Consider the following 20,813-nt stretch of genomic DNA (forward strand, 5'->3'; position numbering starts at 1 on the left):
ATTTAAGGCAACGCGCGGCGCGGTTCACTGTTGTTGCCGCCGCGCGGCACACACAACGCGACATTCACGCAATGTCCACATATGAGCAGAAAGACAGCAGCAGGGGGTGGGGACCCAAGGAAGGGGGGAAGTTCTGCTGCGCCTGCTTTAGCTGGGACTGTCCCTCCTTTAGCTGGGGCTGCCCCATACTTCGACTTGTGCTGCTCCTCCCTTGACTGGGGCTGCCCCCTACTCCTTCTGTCTGTCTGTCTGTCTGTGTCTGCCTCTGCCTTGTTATTCGCGTGCTTGCATGCGATTCTTATTTGCGTGTCGCCCCAGCAGCAGCAGCAGCAGCAGCAGCAGCAGATTGTTGCTTGGGGGGGTTTAACAGGAGGATAATACTGCCGAAAAAATGAGCAAAAAAAAAAAACAACAGCAACAAAAAGTAAGGAACAAGTCCTTGTTTAAGTGCGTGGAAGATGGCAAATGGCGGGGGCGGATACACTGAAACTGCAATATATAAAATGTAATTTTCCTTCCCTTTTTTTTTTGGGGGGGGGGAACAACGTCACGCAACCCAACGACGACAACGACAACGTTGATGAGTCAAATTGAGGATATAAGATGGATGGATGAGTGGGTCTCGCAGTGAACTGCAGAGGGAGAGCTACAGAAAGGGGATGACAGTGAAGAGTGGGAACAGGAAAGAGCTTTACCCTTTAGACATAAAGAAAGTCGCTAGCTGCCAAGGGTTTTTGTTATTTCAGCAAGAAATTACCCAAAAAATAAAAGAGCTTTAGGAGGAAATGAAATTTTGTCGAATTTTACATTTTACGAGTAGGCCTTTGGATATTTTACATATGTTAAAAATATTTTCATCATTTTTAGGCTCCTATAAACCTTTAATCTGCAATCTTTATATTCTGCAATTTTTAAGCTATGAAGCTTAAAATTGTTAAATAATTATAGACAGCTTTTATCTAACTATTTACCAAAAATCGTTATAATCGGAACCCTTTTATTGTTAGTGTTTGAGTAAAGAAAAAAGTTGTGGTGTTTACAATTTGCAAGTTATTAAGCTGAAACTTGGTTTATTTGTATAAATTTCCATGATCTATTTATCTACAAAAATTCATCAAAATCGGACAATTATTACATACAGAATAATAAAGAAACTCATTAAGGTATTTAGTTAGGGCCTTTTCTTTTGTAATTTTTAAATAATTTAAATAGCTTTCGCCTGGCTGCCTTCACTAGGCAGCAATGAAATTTAAGATCTCAAACTCTTTTCTAAACTTCTCTCCCACTTGAGAGTCGCATAATCTTTAGCTACACCCACCTGTCGTACCCACACACACGCACACACGCACAAAATTCAAACACCCAGACCCTCAGCAACTTCTTCAGTGAGCTTCAAATTTCAACAGCCACCAGAAAACAGCAGAAACCAACCACCTCTCAAACCTAATGCCCTTTAAAAGATCCATAAATTATATAGCCACGAATAGGGTAATGGGGTAATGGGTTATGGGTGGCCCATAAATCGCCAGCTTAACGCTAATCAGTTGTTGCATTTATAATGCACTGCAGCAAAACCAACCCAAGCTCCAAGTTCCCCCAGTTCCCCAGTTCCCAGTTCCAATGCCCAAACCAATTCTGATTCCAATTTCAGTTCGATGGCTGCTAAGCGAAGGGCTAAGCTTTGTAACAAATCTGTGTTTAGTGTCGCCTTTTTTTTTGTGGTTGGGTCGGGGGGAAAATCAAAGTTTCGAGATAATCTCTGGGCCATGACGTGACCAAGCTGGCGGGGGACTCCGACTACTCCCATTTTGTTTGTGTGTGTGGCGCTTCCAGGCAGGCAGGCAGGCAGCAAGCAACAACAACAAATTCTGGGTGCGGCCGTTCGAATCGTCGTAGGTGCGGCAGCGAGCATTCGATTTGCATTCAAAATGTTTGCTACCACAAATTTATGGCCACAATTTAATAAACAATTATGATGCATCTTTGGGCACATAAAAATCGAAATGAAATCGACACAGATACAATAAAATGAAGGAACAATTTATTGATTTTCTTGCCAAGCCCCCCAGCCACCCCACCCTTTTTCTTGCTTTCCCCCAACCGCCGACAAATGTCTGGCACTTGTCTAGACCCTCCTTTGGCTCCACTCCACACCACTCTGATGTTCTCTGTTTGCAGACCCATTTACCCGCCCCCCGCCCCATCTTATCTTGTTTAATTTGCATATGAAATGTGCCTGCCCCCCACCCCCCCTCCAACCAGTCTTGCCCTCCCCATGGGGCAAGCAGCAAATCAAATGACATGGCCGCAAAATGTGTGTGTGTGTGTGTGTGTGTGGAGCGGTCAGAGGCGATTCGCTTGGATTGCATGTCTGCCAACCTCAAATTCTCATGCCACCCAAAAAAGTGGGCGGGTGGGGCGTGGGGGGGCGGGCGTATGCATAGTTTTTGTAGCCAAATGGCGCCACTTATCAGTGGGAGCTGCCCGCTCCCGCGCTGCCCCGTTGGAAACGTTGCGTTAATTTACGGAATAATTTTCAAGTTGCGCGCCTTTTCCCTAGGGTTACACAGGCAGCACTACAAATTGTCATTAGGCTCTGTGGGCTCCACTCCACTCCACTCCTCTGTGGCAGTCTGCCTCTGCGCCTCTCTCTCTCTCTCTGGAAATTATAGAAAAATTTGTTTGTCCAGACTTTGTGTACTGTCGACTCCGTGCACTACTTGACAATTGCGTGCAAACATCGACAAGACCAGGTTTGTGTTGTGCTTTGCTGTTTTTATTTAGCTGGCTGCCTTTTTGGACTTGTCGTCGTCTGGGATTTCGATTTTGCGGCTATGTTTTTCCAATGTCTGCACGCGATATTTTTCAAGTACACACATTCACTTCACTTTACACCCCACACACACACACACACACACTCTGCTCCCCACACACACACACACACATGGCCTGCTAAAAAGAAAACCCAACAAAAGCCAAGCCAAGAGAGAGAAAAATGCGCTACAGTTTGGTTCCGCCAATACTACGAGGAGAAGCCTCCTTGGTTCTGTAAATATAGGCGCAGTTCTGGATTGCATTATTGCGTACACTGCACTCGTGGGGGGTGTGGGGTTGGGGGGAAAATTCCAGCTAAACTGGGAAGCAGTTACTAGAATTTTCAGGGAAATATCTTTATGATTGTAGCAGGAGCAGCAGCAGGAGCAGCAGCAGCAGCAGGAGGAGCAGCAGCAACAGCAGCAGGAGGAGGAGTATTTACGCCCACTTTTTGCTTAGTTTTATTGGTATGGGTATGCCTTGAATTTCAGTTATTTAGAGTACCCTGAAAGCACAGACCAAATACAGTGCACTGCTGCGCTGCAGCTACATGCCACACTGCCACACTGCCACACAGCCATACCCCTTACATGGAAGAGGCTTCAATCTCGCTTACTCTATCTGTTGCAAATGCCATGCTAATGTGAAGACAGCCAGACAGACAGACCGACAGACAGAACGAAGAACACTTAAGCCGCTTTTGGCTGTAGCCGCTGCTGCCGCTCCTCCTCGGCCGCCGCCTGTCCTGTCGCTTGATAAATTAGCAACTGACACTAAAACTCTGTTAGCCGCTCTCCACACTTATCCCATTGCTCATGTCGTATTTTTATCGCACTCGCTTCAATTCTCTGTCGCGCTTACCTTCCCAGGGACAGCCAACGATCTCGGCACGCAGACACACTGTACGATCGTACTGGCCATACGGATAGATGCGTATCTTTGAGGCAAATATAATCGGCTGCAGGGCGTTCTCCACCTCGCTATAAGTGTTGATGTTCCCCGGCAATATCTGTATAAGGATGGGAAAAAGGAGTGTTTAATGTATTAGCTCTGTGGTAGATCCTTTGGGGGGGTGCTGGGGGTTTTTCTTTTACTTACCTCCTTGCCTTGAGAGTTCTTCCAGCGTTGCCATTTGTCAAAGCCCGGACGCCAATACTCGAGGACATAGGCCTCGGTATACTCCTGGCCCTGGCCCTTGCCAAATCTGCCCTGGGTGCGTACGGCGGTTATCACATGCGTCTGCAGCAGATCGATTTGCAGATACTCCTTGAGCGCATTCGATACCATATGCTTGGGGCACCAGGCACCGCCATTATTATCGGTTTTCAGTCTGCCAAAAAGATGGAGAGAGAGAAGACTTTATTAATTAGGCGTCCACTTGAACGGTAGCGAAAACCAGTTGCATGCCGCACCGCCCCAACCAACCTTGACGGGGGAAATGTTTTTTCTTCTCTTATAAATTAATTGACATTAAGCGTTTTCGGCACCACACGGCGAGGAGACGGCAGTCTCCAGCCACCACCACCACCAAACCATGGACATTTTGTGGTGCTGTGGGGGTTGCGGGGGGGACAGCCAACGTCTGGCAGCTCGTCTACGTTCGTTAAGCTGTTTGCGGTTTTAGACATCACACACACACACACAGCAGGATGTTGTCCATGTAATTAAGGATTAATTTAAGTTATATCCCAAACCCCAAGCCCCAGTCTCAGTCTCAGTTCCCAATCCCTGGCTAAAACTTTAATCAATTTCTAGCTGTTAGCCGCATTGATATGTTTGTTAACCACTGCTACAAATGCCTCCTGTACGGGGCGCTCTCTGTTTTTTTTTCTTTTTTGGTTTATATTTCAATTAAGTTTTACATGCTTGATTGCATTTTGGGGTCTGCTGTTGGCCTGGCTGCGCTGACTGGCTGCCTGGTTTAATGCCTGGCCATTATTCATGGGCCGCTCTCTAGGCCTAGACCTGGACTCCTGGCTCCCGACATCGCTCCTGGCTACTGGCAGGCCTCCCTCCTGTCGTCACAAATTGCTTCATTTGGTGGCTGCTGCTGCTGCTGCTGCCTGCCTGCCCCCTGCCAGCGGGTTTATTGAATTCGCATCTACGTTGTAGATTTTTTAATGTTTTTTTCTTTTCCTTACTTCTTTCTTTTTTTTTCCTTACCTCTTTCTTTTTTTTTTTTTTTCTATGCTGGAATTTAGTTATTAATTTTGCATGTCCCTGCGCCATGTGTGTGCCATGTGAGGCTACAAAATGGATTGAGACATTATTGAAACTGCAGGGGGGCGGGGCGGTGACGGTTTAAATCCTTGACTATTACTTGGCCAACTTTATGCTAAAAGATGTCTAGTAACTGAAATATCAGCCAATCTTCATTACCAAACTGCAATTATTTTCAGGTGCATGCGAACAAAATTGAAGTGGGGGAAAGGACCAGAAAAAAAGGTCAATTTAATCTTCATAAAATTGCGCTGCTCCTTCAATTTGTTTTGGTAGCAAATATGCTGCAGGCTTGGGCGCACAAAGAAGAGGGAAGAGCGCCCGGCATAAAACATCATTTAAAATGCTAATATCCTCAGTTATGTGCATTTCAACATGACTTTAATTATTGTTATTGCCAAAGTTAACAATCTGCTCGACGGCCATTCGGCTCTGGTCGTTCATTTCAGTGATGGACTCTGATGGACTAACTGCTGCTGCCGCCTCTTGTGTGGCTACAGGGGAATGCCGCATCTAATCAAGAGAAGCAGCAGCCAGCCAGCCCCTCTGCCTGCTCTCAGTATTCTTTTTTTTTTTGCTTTTAATATGTAAAAGGTTGTAAATTTAATGGGGCGCAATGGAGGAGCAGCGTCTGGGCTGGCTGGCAGGCCATGAGGTAAATGAAAATCAAACAGCGCCAACTGTCATTAAACTAATCTTTGTAATTCAATAGCTACCCGTTCATGCCCAGATCTTGGGCTATGCCCTATCCCTAGGGTGTTTTTTTTTTTTTGTGAGGAATAATTAGATGTTGTGGCGGCGCTCTCTCTGCCTGTCTCTCTGCCTGTCTCTCCTTCTGCCACTGTCTATTCCCGTAATGAATTACTTCATGGAGTAGTTTTTTCTTTTGCTGCCTGAAGTCTCTCTCTCTCTCTCTATGGGTCTGGGTCTGAGTCTGGGTCTGAGTCTCTCTTTTTGGTTTAGGTAAGTGCACGGCAGCGCTTCACAAATTATAATGCTGCCTGCACTTTTGAACTTTCCTGGTTAGCCCTCTCTCTGGAACTTTTTCGGGGGGGTGGGCGGTGGGCTAAGCAAATTGCAGTTCGCCTGATTGGACGCTGAGTTTGAAGGGAAAGACAAAGGAAGAAACTTTCAAGTTGAGTGTAGAGTTTTCTGTGGCGCCTCTCTCTATCGCTGTGTGGTTAAAGGAACTTTCAACAGAGCGGCAAGCAAAACTTGCACTGCATTACTCGGGCAAAGTATCTTTAATTAGTTTGCCCTAAAAGTGTAGAAGAACAAGCAGAAGCAGAAGACTTGATTTAAAAGCCTAAAACATAATGAATATATTTCCTCCGCTGCCACTGCCACTGACCATTAACCATTAACTCTGCAGTCACTTAACCTCGCGCTCTGGCAGAAATCGCAACTACCAGGCCACAGCATACATTGCCATGGCCTGTCAATCTGCCACAGAAGCAGCAGCAGCAGAGGCAGAGGCAGGAGCAGCAGCAGCAGAGGCAGCAGCAGCAGCAGCAGAGGCAGCAGCAGCAGAGGCAGGAGCAGCAGCAGCAGAGAGGCAGCAGAGGCAGCAGCAGCAAACTCTCTACCCAGCATTCATTCGCAGAGACAGAGAGACAAAAGACAGACAGAAATCCAACCTCAGACCCATCCAGATCCACGACAAAAAGCGCCTCTCTTTTCCGCCAGGTGATTCAGTTCAATGCCATTGGCTAAACAACAACAACAACAACAGCAACAAAATCAGAGACTTCTACTTGTGGGCCCGCATCTTGGGGCACATCAAATGCCCATGCCCATGCCCATGCCCATACCCCCCCGCGTCATTCAATTTTTTGATGATGTTTGCCTCCCTTTTGTCTTTGGGTTGAGAAATCTTTTTAGTACAAATTCCAGTTAATCTCAGCAGACAGACAAACAGACAGACAGACACAGAAAATGTATTTTGTTTATCTGCAACGTGCTCATCACGCGTCGTTTTTGTGGCTTTACTTTAGTGCAGCCCCCCCCTCCCCAGCCCCAGCCCACTGCTCGCCGTAAAGGGTTAATGATGCCTGCAGCTCCAGCTCCAGCTCCACCTACTCCACTGTCGTTTCTCTCTGTCGATTTGTGGTGCTCTGTGTGGTTCTTTGTGCGGTTCTGTCAGTCAGAGTCATACCACTTGAGTGTTTTTTAAGTGCTGCATGTCCATAAACTCAGACAGCAGACCAGAAAAATTATTACACAAAACCAAAGCGAAAAAAAAAAAAAACACCGAGGGAAATGCGAAATCAACTTACAGGTTTGATTTCTGCCACATAACTCAATGCGGGGAAATTGACATGTCTATGTGTGTGTGTGTGTGTTTGCATCTCTCTGATATTTTATACTAATTACAGGGTGCCCCACTCCCCCTGCCGCAGTATGGGTGTCATCAATCAATTGGCTGTAGGATGCTTGCAAAACTTCCGTTTCAATTGCCACACACACACATCTCTCTCCTCCAATCGTACCAATCGTAAGCGTACTTCCTGCCCTGCCAGCAAAAAAAAAAAAACCCCCACTAAAAACTCATAAACAAAAGCTAGCAAGAAAATCAAATAAAACAAAACTTTTTGTGTGGAGTGGGGAAAAACCAGTTTTGTGCATTTCTCAAATTGCATTTAATTAGCTCGCTGGAAGGGCTGCTGCTGCTGCTGCTGCTGCTGTCGCTTGCTGCAGTCAAAGATAACATCTTCATCATCATCATCATCTGACTGTCAAAACCATTAAACGGTTGCCAGAGACCATTTCATTCCACTCCACTCCACTCTGTTGCTAGCATCAGCTAAAGATCTTTTATCGGCTTAAAAGGCGCTAGCCGAACACCAAAATATTTTCTACACTCTGCTCACAAGATATGCAAAATACTCGTCTCGTCTTGTCTCGTATTTGTTTTGTTTGCTTTTGTTTTTTCCCTGGCATTTGTGTATTTGTTGATGAACCAACTGTTTGTGTCATAACATAAATTTCCCACTCTATGGAGACAGTCGGGGGGGGGGGCTGGGCTGGGGTGGCCAAAAAAAGTTTTTTCGATTTTATTGACTTCCCCCGTCTTATCGGCCTCTAATGAAGTTGTCTATAAAATTAGCAATTAAATGAACACGCCGCCACAGAGAGAGCACAAGCGGCAGCCATTGTAGATAAGCCTCGCGTCGTCGTCGTCGTCGTCGTCGTGGGGCAGCTTTGGGTTAAATGGATAATGAGGAGCTGGAAGCTGTATAAAGAGTGGTTGGGGAGGGCAGCGCAGGGCAGGCCTGGGGGTGTAATCTACAAAGCAGATCTTTAGCCGTTATCAATATGCTGGGAGCAACGGGTTTTCTATGCCTTCTTCTGGTTTCATTTTTGCTTCGAAAAGGGTTTGTATATCGAATTTTGGGTTGGTATTTCGTGCTAAAAAATGTTGTGTTGCCTTTAGCTTTAAGTTTACGAAACTGAAACTGAAACGTTGTGTTATTGTTTTTAGAAACACTTTTTATGGCTATGCTCAAAATCATTAAGATTAAATGATTATTAAAACCAATAAAGTTAAAAAAAAGAACTAAAAATTTGGTAGAATAAAAGATGACCCAAATTTATATTTATTTAACTCAAATCATTACAACTGACCAATTATTACAGCCAAAATTAATATAAAAAAAAAAATTAATTGATTTTTTTTAATATAATTTTTAATTTAATTTACATTTTTAATTAACTTTTTTTTTATTAGAAATGTAAAAGAAATACATTTAAAAAAATTATCATTTCGCAGAGTACATTTTTTGTGGCATTAAATCATCCATTTAGACTGCCTTCAGCTTTCAGTTCAATTTTTAAACCCAAAAACCACTTTCCATGGCTCCAGCAGTCTGCTTTTTATTGTAGCTTTTTGTATGCAGTTCTCAGCCTCAAGAAAAGCATTTTCCCTTAACCCGAACAACCTCTGTAACCTTTCAACCGACTTGCAATCTTATCTGGAAACCCCTTTCACCTCTCACTCCCATGAAGTCTCACTGGGGGACTGGAACACTTACCTTGCATGTTGAGGACCAACAAAGCCCGTGTCATGGGCCGAGCTTGCTGTGATTTGAGCATCTGTTATGGCTCCCGACTCCATGCCCAAAGGCACATTGCATGTGGCTGAAAGAAAGAAAATAAGAAGCGAGAGAAATATTTTTTAAATTTAAATTTTTATGAAAAAACTTTAATTAATGATGATGTTTGGGCGGAGGCATCAGCCATCCATCCATCCATCCATATAAATATAGAATGCACTTGGCAGTCTCCAACAATCTGGCCCGATGCAACGCAACGCAACGCCCATCGAATCTATCAAAATAAGTCGAGCGTCAATTTGACTTTTTTGACATTTGCTTTTCTGGTTCTGTGGCAGAGAGTGGAGGAGGGAGGAGGCGTATTTCAGAGGGCCCCTATCGCTTTCCCAGGCAGATCTCTGGTGCGCTCTCCTTCGACTTATGAATGGCATCTCTATACTCATTTTAAATAAACCAAACACTTAATCATTGCCAAAGTCAACTCCTGGTCCAGGTTCCTGGACCTGGACCTGTACTGGCAGGCAGAACCGTCAACTACTTTACTTAATTTATTGCCTACCAATTGCATTTGGCAGAGAGTGAGGCATCCTGCTTTCTGCATTTTGCCTTCTGCCTTTGAAGATATCCCCAGTCCAGACCCTCAGACCCCAGACCCCCAGAACCATCTCCTCACCCATCCTCTCTCGTACTTAGGTCTGACAGTCGCCTGCTGACATTTTCGCCAGAATCAACACTGATTTGACATGACTTTTGTTGCCCCGGCCCAGCGGGCGCATCGACCAATCCCACTTTTTGATCTCCTACCCAGCATCAGGCATCAGGCACCAGCCAGCAGCCAGCCAGGGAGCCAGAGGTGCGTGCATTCGTTTAGAAGTTTATAAATAAACACATGGCACGAGGTGTGCAGAGGGGTGGGGAGCCAAATCAGGGGCAGGCGGAGGTGTACGTACTGAAGCGTAGCAGGAGGGGAGCCATGGAATCAAGCATCCAACCAACTCGATTGGAGCTTGTGGAGGAGTTTATTGAGAGAAATCTAGTTCGCGGTTGAGCTGATATATTGGGTATTTTTTTTGGAAACTATACAGTATTTTCTGACTTTTTACAAGAAATGGAACAAGGCAGGAAGCTGGTATTTTCTTGGTATTTTATGTTGTATATATGTATGTACATATATATTTTTTTTATATTACTTTTTTTGTTTTATAATTGTTTATTATATTTATTATTATTTATTAAATTATTCAAATTAAAGAATTAAATTTTTTTTATTTTTCGTTCTTGGTATTTAATATTTATATTTAATATTTACTTTTTCGCTAGAGCCAAAATATTGTATTGAAGAAATACTTTTTGTTCATTAATGAGCAGTTGCTTTTGGTATTTTTTTTTTAGAAAAGTTTTTTAATTTAAGACATTTTTTTGTGTAGAATAATAACCCTTTTTTTGGTAAAATAAAAATACTACAAATTCACATGGCAAGCATTTGGCATGGTATTCCTCTATGCCTCTTCTCTCACCCAACAATCTTTAGTATTTAATGGTATTTTGCAAAATTTATTTCTCATCTCTGGTGCTGGTGCATTTCTAGTGCCCAGCATCTGGAGCGGTGCATTCGCACTTGATTGGATTTGATAGCTGGCAATGCTAATGTGTGGCGAAGTGCCTGACTGCCTGACTGCCTGCCTGTGTGGGTCGGTTCCCAGGTTGTGAGTGAGGTCAGAAGCCACACTCCTCCCCAGTCTAGGAGAAGGTTCTCCACATACTGAGAGACTTCGACTCTGACTATGCTGACTCTGACTTTGGGGGCTCTGTGACTCTGACTCTGGACTGCATATTGCAAGTGCATTCATTTGGAAAATTGTTGCATGTTTTGCTAACTCAACTCTCGCTCCGAGATGTGTCTAGCCCCAACAACAACAACAGCCAGAATAAGGAGCACAGCCCAGCCCAGAGTTCTGCTAGGGATTGTGTGTTTGCTTTACGTAAAGGGGGAATGGTGAATGGGGGAATAGCAAATATTGCAAAAGGCAACAACATTGGTCTAGGGTTTTATATTGAGTTTAGGGGGGTTTGGAGGCTGCCTGGCAGTACGTACAAAATGAACATGCTTATAAATTTGTATTTATGTATTTGTGTTGCTTGATTAACTATAAATATTATGGCAGAAAATATGTTTCAAGGCAAGAAAAGAAAGAAGAAATCGACCATTGTGACAGATGCCCATGAACCGATGAAGTTGGAAGTTGAAATGGCTTTCTATATGTGACTTTTCAGGAAGTTTATTTGCCTCAGTTAAAGGGAGAAATAAAAAGGGAAGGGAGGGGAGTTACACATGCTTAACTTTTCCGATTTTTCCCCCATTTTATTGTCATTTCTGGCATAATTATTCTAATTGAATTTGGCTGCGAAAATCAATAATCTGCGACTAACATACAAAGTAGTACTTTCAGTTGAATGCCTCCACTGTTTATGTATGCCCCATTCTTGGATGCCCCCTACTTATGAGTTTTGCGACGTCTGCTGGGGCTTTTGTGCCGTCCATTCGATGTCTCGATGTCGCCAGAGGAGTAAACGGAAAGGAAAGGAAAGGCAAGGAAGCCTTGCCTTGAAGCCTCTCGACCATATCATATCGAAAATTTATGAACCGCTGACATGCCATGGCCATTGAAATTGGCCATAATCCTAAGCCACATGTCTGCGCTATGGCTTCATTAAAGCCCACTCTCGAGACTGCTACGAGTACTACTGTGTACTGAAAGGAAGAAGCGAAGCTTTTTCCCTCTTTTTCCCTCTTTTCCTTTTACTTTAAAGACGACATAAAAATGTCAATATGCCTATTAATGAGCAGGAGATGGGAGCAGGAGATGGGCGCAAGCAGATGCTAGGCAGGCAATCCATGACTCCTTATGGGGTATGAATGCATGGATGATGCCTGCTGGTTGCTGGTTTGCTGCTGCCTGCCTGCCTGCTGCCTGCCTGCCTGCCTGCTGCCTTGCAACATGTCCAGTTTTCTGTGAGCGGGCACCCCATGGCGCTGGGGGCCGCCAACTGTGCCGCCTGTCCGCCTGGCGGTAGGAAAATGATGAGCCACATAAAAATTGGCTTTCAATGTCAATTAAAATAAATTTTAAGCAAAAGCCAAGAGTCGTGCACGAACCCACCCCCTCAGTCACCCTCAGAGGGCAACGCAGATATATCTCTTGATTGATTCGTATGAATATATATATATATATATATAAGACCTAGTACTCACCAATATCGAATGCCTGAATGGTTGGCGTATTGAGCAGCAAGCAGCAGCAGCCAATGGCAATCATTAGGGCCAAGGGGCATCTGCTGGCATTGACTGTGGCATTGACTGTTGTGGGGCAGGTTGATGATATTGTGGATTTGGTGGGGGAAAGGCACTGGCGGGAGAACATTTTACTGCTATGCTTCATTTTGCGGCGAGAGAAGAGCAGAGTAGAGTAGAGTAGAGAGAGAGATCTGTAAAGAAATATAAGAAAAATTATGTTAGTTAAATTCAATTAATTATTGACTCAAATTTTGTGACCTTTAAACCTGTCTGTTAACCTTCAATCTTCTCTCCGTCAGTCTGTCTATCTGTCAGTTGTCATTCTTTCAATCTCTCAATCTCTGACTGTTGTCTCTTCAATTAGAAAGCATCACTCGAGTGCTGTTGCTGCTGCTGCTGCTGCTGAATCGGAAACTCAATTGATGGCCAAGCAAAGTAAAGCAAAAAAAAAAAAAAGGCAACCAGCAAAAATCTCTTCTCTCGTCGTCTCCCATTTGACTTTTTCTTGGCTCTTCTACGATTTTGACTTGAATGAATGCAAAGTGAATGTGCGTGACGACGACGATGACGACGACGAGAGCAGGCAGCACAATGTGGCAGCCCCTGCCCCTGCGCCTGCCCCAACCTCCCCACTGCAGCTCACTGGCTTGCAGGATGACTTTGTGCTTTTCATTTAACATTATTTTGCAACAATTTTTGCTGCAAGAGTCAGACATGTGGAGAGCCCAGAGAGAGCCCAGAGAGATGCCATAGAAAGCGGGCAAAAGCAAACATGTTCTGCCTGCCCCCTGCCAGCCATACACTGCCTGCCACACTGCTTGCTGCTTGCCACTGCTGGTTATCCCATTCACCGATGTCTAAGCCCGTTTCCGCTTTAATTTAACGCTGGCTGGGCGAAAAAAGGAAAAACCAGAACACCCAGAGACACCCAGAGACACCCTGCCCGCCCCCTGCCCACTGCCACTGCCACTGCCCCATTGCCGCCAGCTGTTGGAGCAATTTAAGAGCAAAATCTGCTGCAGGCAGGCAGGCAGGCAGGCAGCCTCCACCAAGAAATGTATTTAGTTTATGTAAAGCGTGCGGCACAAAACAAAATATAAAAAAAAAAAGGGCAAAAGGTAGCGCCAGATGATGAACGTGAGTGTCGCAGGACACCCAGTGCCTGCCCCTGCCCCTGCCACTGCCTGGCACAGCCAGTGAGCTGGCAAAAAGGACATCATCCCGAGGACCCTACGTTTCTGTTTAGTTTGCAAATTTCTTTTGATGTCTTTTAATTTTAATGAGTTGCAGGCGGCAGGCGACGGCTTTGGCAGAGCAGCGGCAGCGGCAGCAGAGGCTACCCTTAAGTAAAACTAATTAGAAGCGAAAAAGGGAGCGTAGGAGTCGCCACACCAAAAGGATAGCGAGCACACAGAGAGAGAGAGAAGGGTATGGTGTGTGTGGGCTGTGGGGGGGGGGTTGTGGCTTCCATATCCACACTTTTGGATCAGCGCACACTCCATTTGTCCATTGTACAGTTTGCCAGGTGGCACAGAGTGCGCCCCATTCTGCTGTAATGGATACCACTCGTATTACAAGATGCATGCCACACACTGCCGTGTGTCTTCGTCCTCCCTGTGTGCCTGATTCGTATCTAATAAATGTGGTTCCAGGTTCTTGAATGTATCTGCCTTTGCTTTATCCTTTTCCCTTTTCGTTGAGAATGTCTCTGTGGCATGTACTGGACATGCAAAAAATTGTCTACGTCATGAGGCAATTTGTCACGCAGCTGCTGCTGCAGCAGTTGAGATACGGATACAGACTCCCCCTCATGCGTGTGTGTGTGTGTGTCTCTGCTCTCCCCCCCTGTGGGAGTGGAGTGAGTCTTGTCAATAACTCAGCGCTTAATTGCTCATCTCTCAACGTCCAGGGGAACCAGCGCAGCCCTATCGAGTGGACTCCGGATCTAGTACGGCAGGCAGGCAGGCAGGCCGGCCAACAAATTAGAAAATACCAGAGAAATGCTGGCTGTCATAGTTTCAACTTGCTGCTGCTGCTGCTGCTGCTGCTGCTGGTGCTGCTGCAACCTGCCACACAATCTAGGTTAAATTAATAGTGACACTCGCCTCGGACTCGCCTCGCCACATGCCAGCTGCTGCTGCACCTGGCGGCGATGCTTTGATAACCACGCCTCTAGCCTCTGGCGGGTTTTTGCCTGCTTCTTGGGGGCAACTTCTACTGATTCTGTCTCTGCTTCTGCCGCTGTTCCTCTGTTTGTTTGGCTGCATTTTTCGTACGCGAATATTTCATAAATTGAAATGTACAGTTAGTTAATTACACGCTCAATTGGCTCTAAAAGAGTGGCATTAGCCAAACGTCCGCAACGTCCAGCCGGTGCAATTTCTTCCTTGCTTGCTTGCTTGCTTGCTTACTTCTGCCTTTGCTGCTTCGGCCCCACAATTTTTAATGGTTGTCATAAAGAGATTTATCGCCTAATGGCCGAGTACGAGTAGTGCTAATGCTCGAGTGGATCGGTGTGGCATGCAACACTGCGGCACTGCGGCACTGGGGCGGAGTTTTAGTGCAGTTTTCGATGCAATTCCCAGTGATCATTGGACGCAACAGCGCCAAAGTTGTGTGCGATTGTGAATTGTGATATAATGGTCGGGTTGGCTGGCTTGGATGAGCATTTCGGGATGGGGAAGGGGGCACGGGGGTTTTTGCAATTGAAAGACATGGACTAATGGAATGGTGGGAGCATAATTATTCACGGCAAGGCATTTTATTGCTTTCATATTGGAATTTGTACGGAAAAGATCGAATTTATCAATATGCAAATAATCGATAGCTATCGATAACTGTGCTGAAGTTCGATTAAATGTCGATATATATGGTTTATTGATATTGATTCATTGATATATTTATTATACAAATCAATATAGAAAATAATCGATAGCTATCGATAACTGTGCTGAAGTTCGATAGCCTTTATCGATTTATCGAAAAAGTTTATTAAATATAATCGATTTCTAATCTGGCGAAACAATATACAGTAACTACAATTATCGATAACTGCATGCTAATTTTAGATAATATATCGATTAGGTATACCCAGCCAGATAATTATCTAAAAAAACAGTGTTGATGGGTTTGTCTCAATATATAAATACCGACATGCCCCCGATTACACGAGATTTTTGTGATATCTCTGCTCTTGGCATCGCCACTTAAATCTCACTTAATCACTGCCATACGTACTCGTAATCGTACGCACTTCACACACTCTTAAATGTAAACTAAATCTTTAATTTTCCTTCCCGAAAACCCCCCCTCACACACACACACACACACACAGAGAGACACCCACAAATCCGACGACCAATTTAGCTAACTGGCGCTGGTGGACGCGCCATCAACCAGTGGCAGCCATCAATCAAAAAAGTTTCCCATTTTAAATGTCAACACATTCACACACACACACACACAGAGGGAAGCCCCCACGCCACAGAACCCTACCATCATGCCCCATGCCCCATGCTCCATGCAACACCCTTCTGTACAGAGAGAGAGAGAACTTTCCTATGTTTAAAACCCGTAATTTGGGGAACTCGCTCGCTCGCTCTCTCTCTCTCTCTCGAAAAACTAAAACAAATTGCAGCCTGTGCGCCGCTTTGAAAATTTTAACTGTTTGGTTTTTTGGGTGGGTTGGGGGGCGGACGCACTTCCTGATTAACTCGAAAAAAAAAACAACAACAAACTAAAATAAAATCGGAGAGGAATAACAACAAAAATTCCAGCCATGCAGCCATGCCACAAAATTGATTAATTGATGAGGCACACACACAATTTTAAATGGAATCTGGGAATCTGGAGCAAGCAGATCCAAAGCAGAGCAACAGACATATATAGATATACTATATGCACATATGTATATATATAGTAGGCCACATGGCCCAAGTTGAGACACAATTTGCATAAATCGAAATACAAAAAGCGAGTTGACTGCCACACTGCCGGCTCTGCCGCTGCTGTGGAAAATCGGGAGCAAAAGATATTTATCTTGTATCCAGTGGCAGGCAGTGGCAGGCAGGCCTCTGGGCACTGCGCTCTGTGTGAGAGCACTGGCAACGCGTCGAGTGTTTGAATGAGTGTCAAATTAAATTGATCAATTAAGCAATTGACGTGGCTCGACATCGACATCAACATCAACAGCAGCAGCAGCAGCAGCAGCAGCAGCAGCAGCTAGGGATTCGCTTGGATGCGGATTCACAGATTCAGATACAGATACAGATTCGTATTTGGATTGGGGAGTGGGACTGGGAGTGGAGTGCAAGGGAATGAATGTTGTTGGGGGTGATGGCGAGGCTTAAATGCAACATCTGCAATGCAACACAAAACAAGTGACGCAAATTGTGGAGGGGACTCCACCCCACCACACTCCACTCCACTACTAGTGACAATTTCTGTCAATTCAGCGGCGCTAATCAAGCAAGAGACAGTCAAGCCAAGCCAAGCCAAGCCAAGCATTTAAATAGGGTTGGAGCTGCTGCTGCTGTTGCTGCTGGAACGAACTACTAGACAAATTGGCTGCGATTGCAGTTAGTTAGGGCAGCAGAGAGTGTGGTGTGGTGTGGGGCGGGAGTTGTAAGCTTAAAGCCAAACGAACATGCGGGTAGGTGCCTCAAACGCAGAGCCCCCCAGTAAAACCCACAGACGACAGTCGACAGGCAACGTCATATAATCCATCAACTCCCGCAGACAGACAGCTGCACAGTTACAGCTACAGCTACAGCTACAGTGACGACTCGAATTTCCCCCTCAGTTGTAATCAAATCAAATGACAACGCCAGACAGGAGGAGCAGCAGCAGCAGCGGCAGTGGCACCATCATTGCAGGAGGCAACTTTGTTGGCAAAAACGGAAGGGCAACACACAGAAGCAACAACTCCCAAGAGCAAAGAGAGAGAGAGCGAGCACCAAAGCTGCAGAAGGAGCAGCTACCATCGCCTGAAGAAGGGGCAAACCATAGCCTGAAGGAGGGGCAAACCATGGCCTGAAGAAGGGGTAAGCCATAGCTATAGGAGTCCCCAGCCCATAGCTATAGGAGTCCCCAGCCCATAGCCTGTAGTAGGAGCAACCCTACAGCTGCAGAAGGAGGAACTGTGGGAGAACACAGACCCAACGTCTCTGTGGGTGGAAAGGCTGTCCTGGGCTGGCTCTCCTGTCCTGTCTGTTCCAACTCCATTGTCACATTTGATGGCCAACACTTTTGATGATTTAATAATGGGTTGCTGTCCACCAGAAAGACAGAAAAGAACACGGGATTTAGTTGCGCGGTATAATGGAATACAATAGAGATTTCCTAATGAAAGAGAAGAGACACAGACACAGACAGGAGACACAGACAGAGAGGCAGAGGCAGAGAAGCAGAGACAGAGAGGCAGAGAAGCAGAGAAGCAGAGACTGATAGACAGACAGCCAGACAGAAACCTTGACTTTCAAATCTCTACCGGGGAACAATGGTTAACCAGAAATCATCATCGATATTGAGTCATGTACGAGGTGGGTTGGGGCAGCAGCAGCATTCCTTTTCCCTTTTCTTTAAAGTTTCAATAGAACAAAATTTTGCATGGCATTCAGCAGTTGAAAACTTTTTACTGTCTGTGGCATAAAAAGCAGGACCCATCAAACTCCTCGCCCACACCCTCAATGTGTTTGTCTAGTATTTGTGACAGGCCTCGGAGACACTGCAGGAAAAACTCTCCGACTCTCCGACTCTCTGTCTCTGTTCCCGTCAATTCGGTCTCCTGGCTCTGGGCAGTACTTTAAGCCAGTTAAAGCCTCTACATATTGATTTTCGACAGGCGAGGAGACCGAGCCCCAAGTTCATTAAAGTCACATCAGTGGAGTAGGACTAGGAGCGCCCGCCCGCCCGACACCCCCCCCCCCACACAAAACCACAAATAGACACGAGACGAGGAGGAAACAAACAAACAAACGAAGCGCCCACAAATCAACGCCTAACCACAGGGACAAGTTGGGGGGTTTGGGGTGTGCTGCCCCAAAAAAAAAAAGGCAAATGCCGCCATTTTGTCTGTCCTTGCGACTGAATGGGGAGAGAGCTCGGAAGGAGGAGCGAGAGACCATTAAATATGCAAAAAGCAACATGCGAAAAAAAGAGTGTTGCATACTTTTAGTTGCTGCGTCAAACCGCAAAAAAAGGCAGCAAAAACAGGACGAAAAAGAGGACACAAAAAATGCCCAAAAATAGAACGAAGCTTTGGATACCTAAAAATGCATTAAATATATGTATTCTACAGTACTAATACATATGTATCATATATGATGTAGCGATTCCTTGCTGATCAATTGGGACTGGAAATCATTAAAGTTCGAAATTAAAAGCGAGCAAAAAAGGCAAAATGAAGTAGAACATTTTGGTAGTCTCTAAAATATATTTTAAATAGTCGTATAAATATTTCTAAAGTAGTTTGTGGTTACATTTTGATCAAATTCAACAAAGAAAATCACTTGCCATTATGTTAGTTTTTTTTTATGGGGAAATAAAGTTTTTGGACAGGAAAAAAAACTGCCTCTGATCACACTTTGTGTCTTTCTCTCTTTTTTGGTGATTAATCTTGAAACTGGCTTGCAATGAGCATTGGAAAACAAAAACAAATATTTAATTTAAGCAGCAAAGTCTAAGTACCGTTGGATACTGCTTGGGCTGAATGAGAGAAAGAGAGAGAGAGAGCGCGTGGGTGGACTGAAAGAGGAGCGCAGCCTCTGTCGACTGTGTGTTTGGTGCAGTGTTGTTGGGAGCTGAGGGATACTACTGAAGGATAGTTAAGGAATCGCGAGAATGGTTTTTGCGTGCTAGAAGCGATGCTCGTGAGGGAAAAAAATGACAACGATCGCGAGAGATGAGAACCACAGGCAAATTGCTGCGCCTTGATGAGAGCGAATAGAAAATATAAAAATACATGCGAGAATATAACAAAAAAATTCAAAAATCAGAGCAGCAGCCTGCTGCACCACTCGCTGACATATGAATGTACAATATCTTTAGGCTGGGCCATGCCGGGCCCCCCCCGTTCGTAAAATTTATAACTCATTTTAGTAGTTGGGGTTCTACCACGAAAAGAAATACAAATTGTTGGGTAAATACATTCAAAAAAAGTGCAAAATTGAAACTTAGAAACATCTATTGTATATTATATAAGGTGTTTTTATTTTTTTTATAGTTACTTAAAAATAATAGGTGTAATCTGGAGTTAGCTGAGGTTGTATATTAGTAACAGATAACTAGCCTAATATACATATTTATAGTATATGTATGTACATACCTATGTAGGTCTATTTTGGATATATTTTAAGTGCTTCTGCAAACACCTTTCAAAAATCGTTTAAGCTCTTTTTTGTAGGGTATCGGAAGAACAGTTGAAAGCCAAAAAGAGACAGAAGAGCTCCCGAAACAGGAAGCCAGAAAAATAAATAAAAGCAGCGCAAAAGAGAAGACCCCCTGGTACACCCCCTCTCCCACCCACTCTCTTTCAAGCAGTGGAGCGTCTTCTCTTTTACTCTCTTTTAGTCCTATTTCGTCGCTCCCTTCTGCTGCTGGTGGCTCTCCTTGGCGAGCCATTCATTAGCATAGACATAGAGAAGCAATATTGAATTTCTATGTGGAAGCAGGAGCAAGAGCGGGGGGCAGCGGACGGGGGAGTAGCGCGTCTGGGAGCGAATGAGGGGGGAGGGGCGTGTGAGGTCGCAAGGTTGCGAAAAAATGTTTCACGCTTTGGTAAGCTGAGGAAATCACAGCGAGGCACTGGAGTGGAAAGCGGTGGGGAAAGCGCAAGGGGGGGAAGGAGCAGAGAGAGAGTCCCGTGTCCTGGGGACAGGCTCAAGCAGCGCCTGGGGATCAAATTAGTCGAGTTTTTTGTGAAAAGAATGCGGCAAATTCTAGACTTTTATGCATGATAAGTGGTGGGGCTCTCCAGAAAGGGGTTCTCGGGCCTAACGAGGTGTGTGTGTGTGTGTGTGCTTGGCAGGGGGGCAGAGGTTGTGTGTGGGAGTCAAAATGCTAGGAACATGAGAGGATAAAGTGCGCGAGCAGTGAGTGGGGGGAGCGGGAGCAAGCCCTCTGAAGTGGCAGAATGACAGTCGTCACATGTCTGATAGACAAACAGGAAGTGGGGAAACGAGGAAGCGCAAGGATATTGACAGCCACAAGTCCAAAGAAGGGAAGGGAGGTACATCTATGGAGGATGAAGAATAGAGGAATGATATAGCGCAAGGGAATGTCAGGGAGAGCGAGGCGGAAGCAAAAAAGTTGAAGGAGCAAGAGCAGGGTATGGTGGAGGTTTCCATGATATTTTGAAGATTTTTCAAAGAAATATTCGGCAAATATCAAGAGAAATACATTAACAGGGGGAATGGCAGCGGAACTAAACGATC

General features: G+C 45.0%; 1 protein-coding gene across 1 annotated transcript in view; it reads right to left on the reverse strand.

Annotated features, from left to right (window-relative positions):
• Window positions 1-20,813, reverse strand: part of LOC111074847 — a 39,149-nt gene that overhangs the window by 11,129 nt on the left and 7,207 nt on the right. Inside the window, exons 2-5 of the mRNA XM_022367810.2 lie at window positions 12,340-12,572; window positions 9,066-9,171; window positions 3,913-4,144; window positions 3,676-3,823 (exon numbers count right to left, since the gene is read on the reverse strand). Coding sequence (XP_022223502.2) covers window positions 3,676-3,823; window positions 3,913-4,144; window positions 9,066-9,171; window positions 12,340-12,572 — 719 coding nt within the window. The remainder of the gene's footprint in view (window positions 1-3,675; window positions 3,824-3,912; window positions 4,145-9,065; window positions 9,172-12,339; window positions 12,573-20,813) is intronic.

The sequence above is a fragment of the Drosophila obscura genome, unplaced genomic scaffold, assembly GCF_018151105.1.
Source record: "Drosophila obscura isolate BZ-5 IFL unplaced genomic scaffold, ASM1815110v1 contig_179, whole genome shotgun sequence".
NCBI classification, from domain to species: domain Eukaryota; kingdom Metazoa; phylum Arthropoda; class Insecta; order Diptera; family Drosophilidae; genus Drosophila; species Drosophila obscura.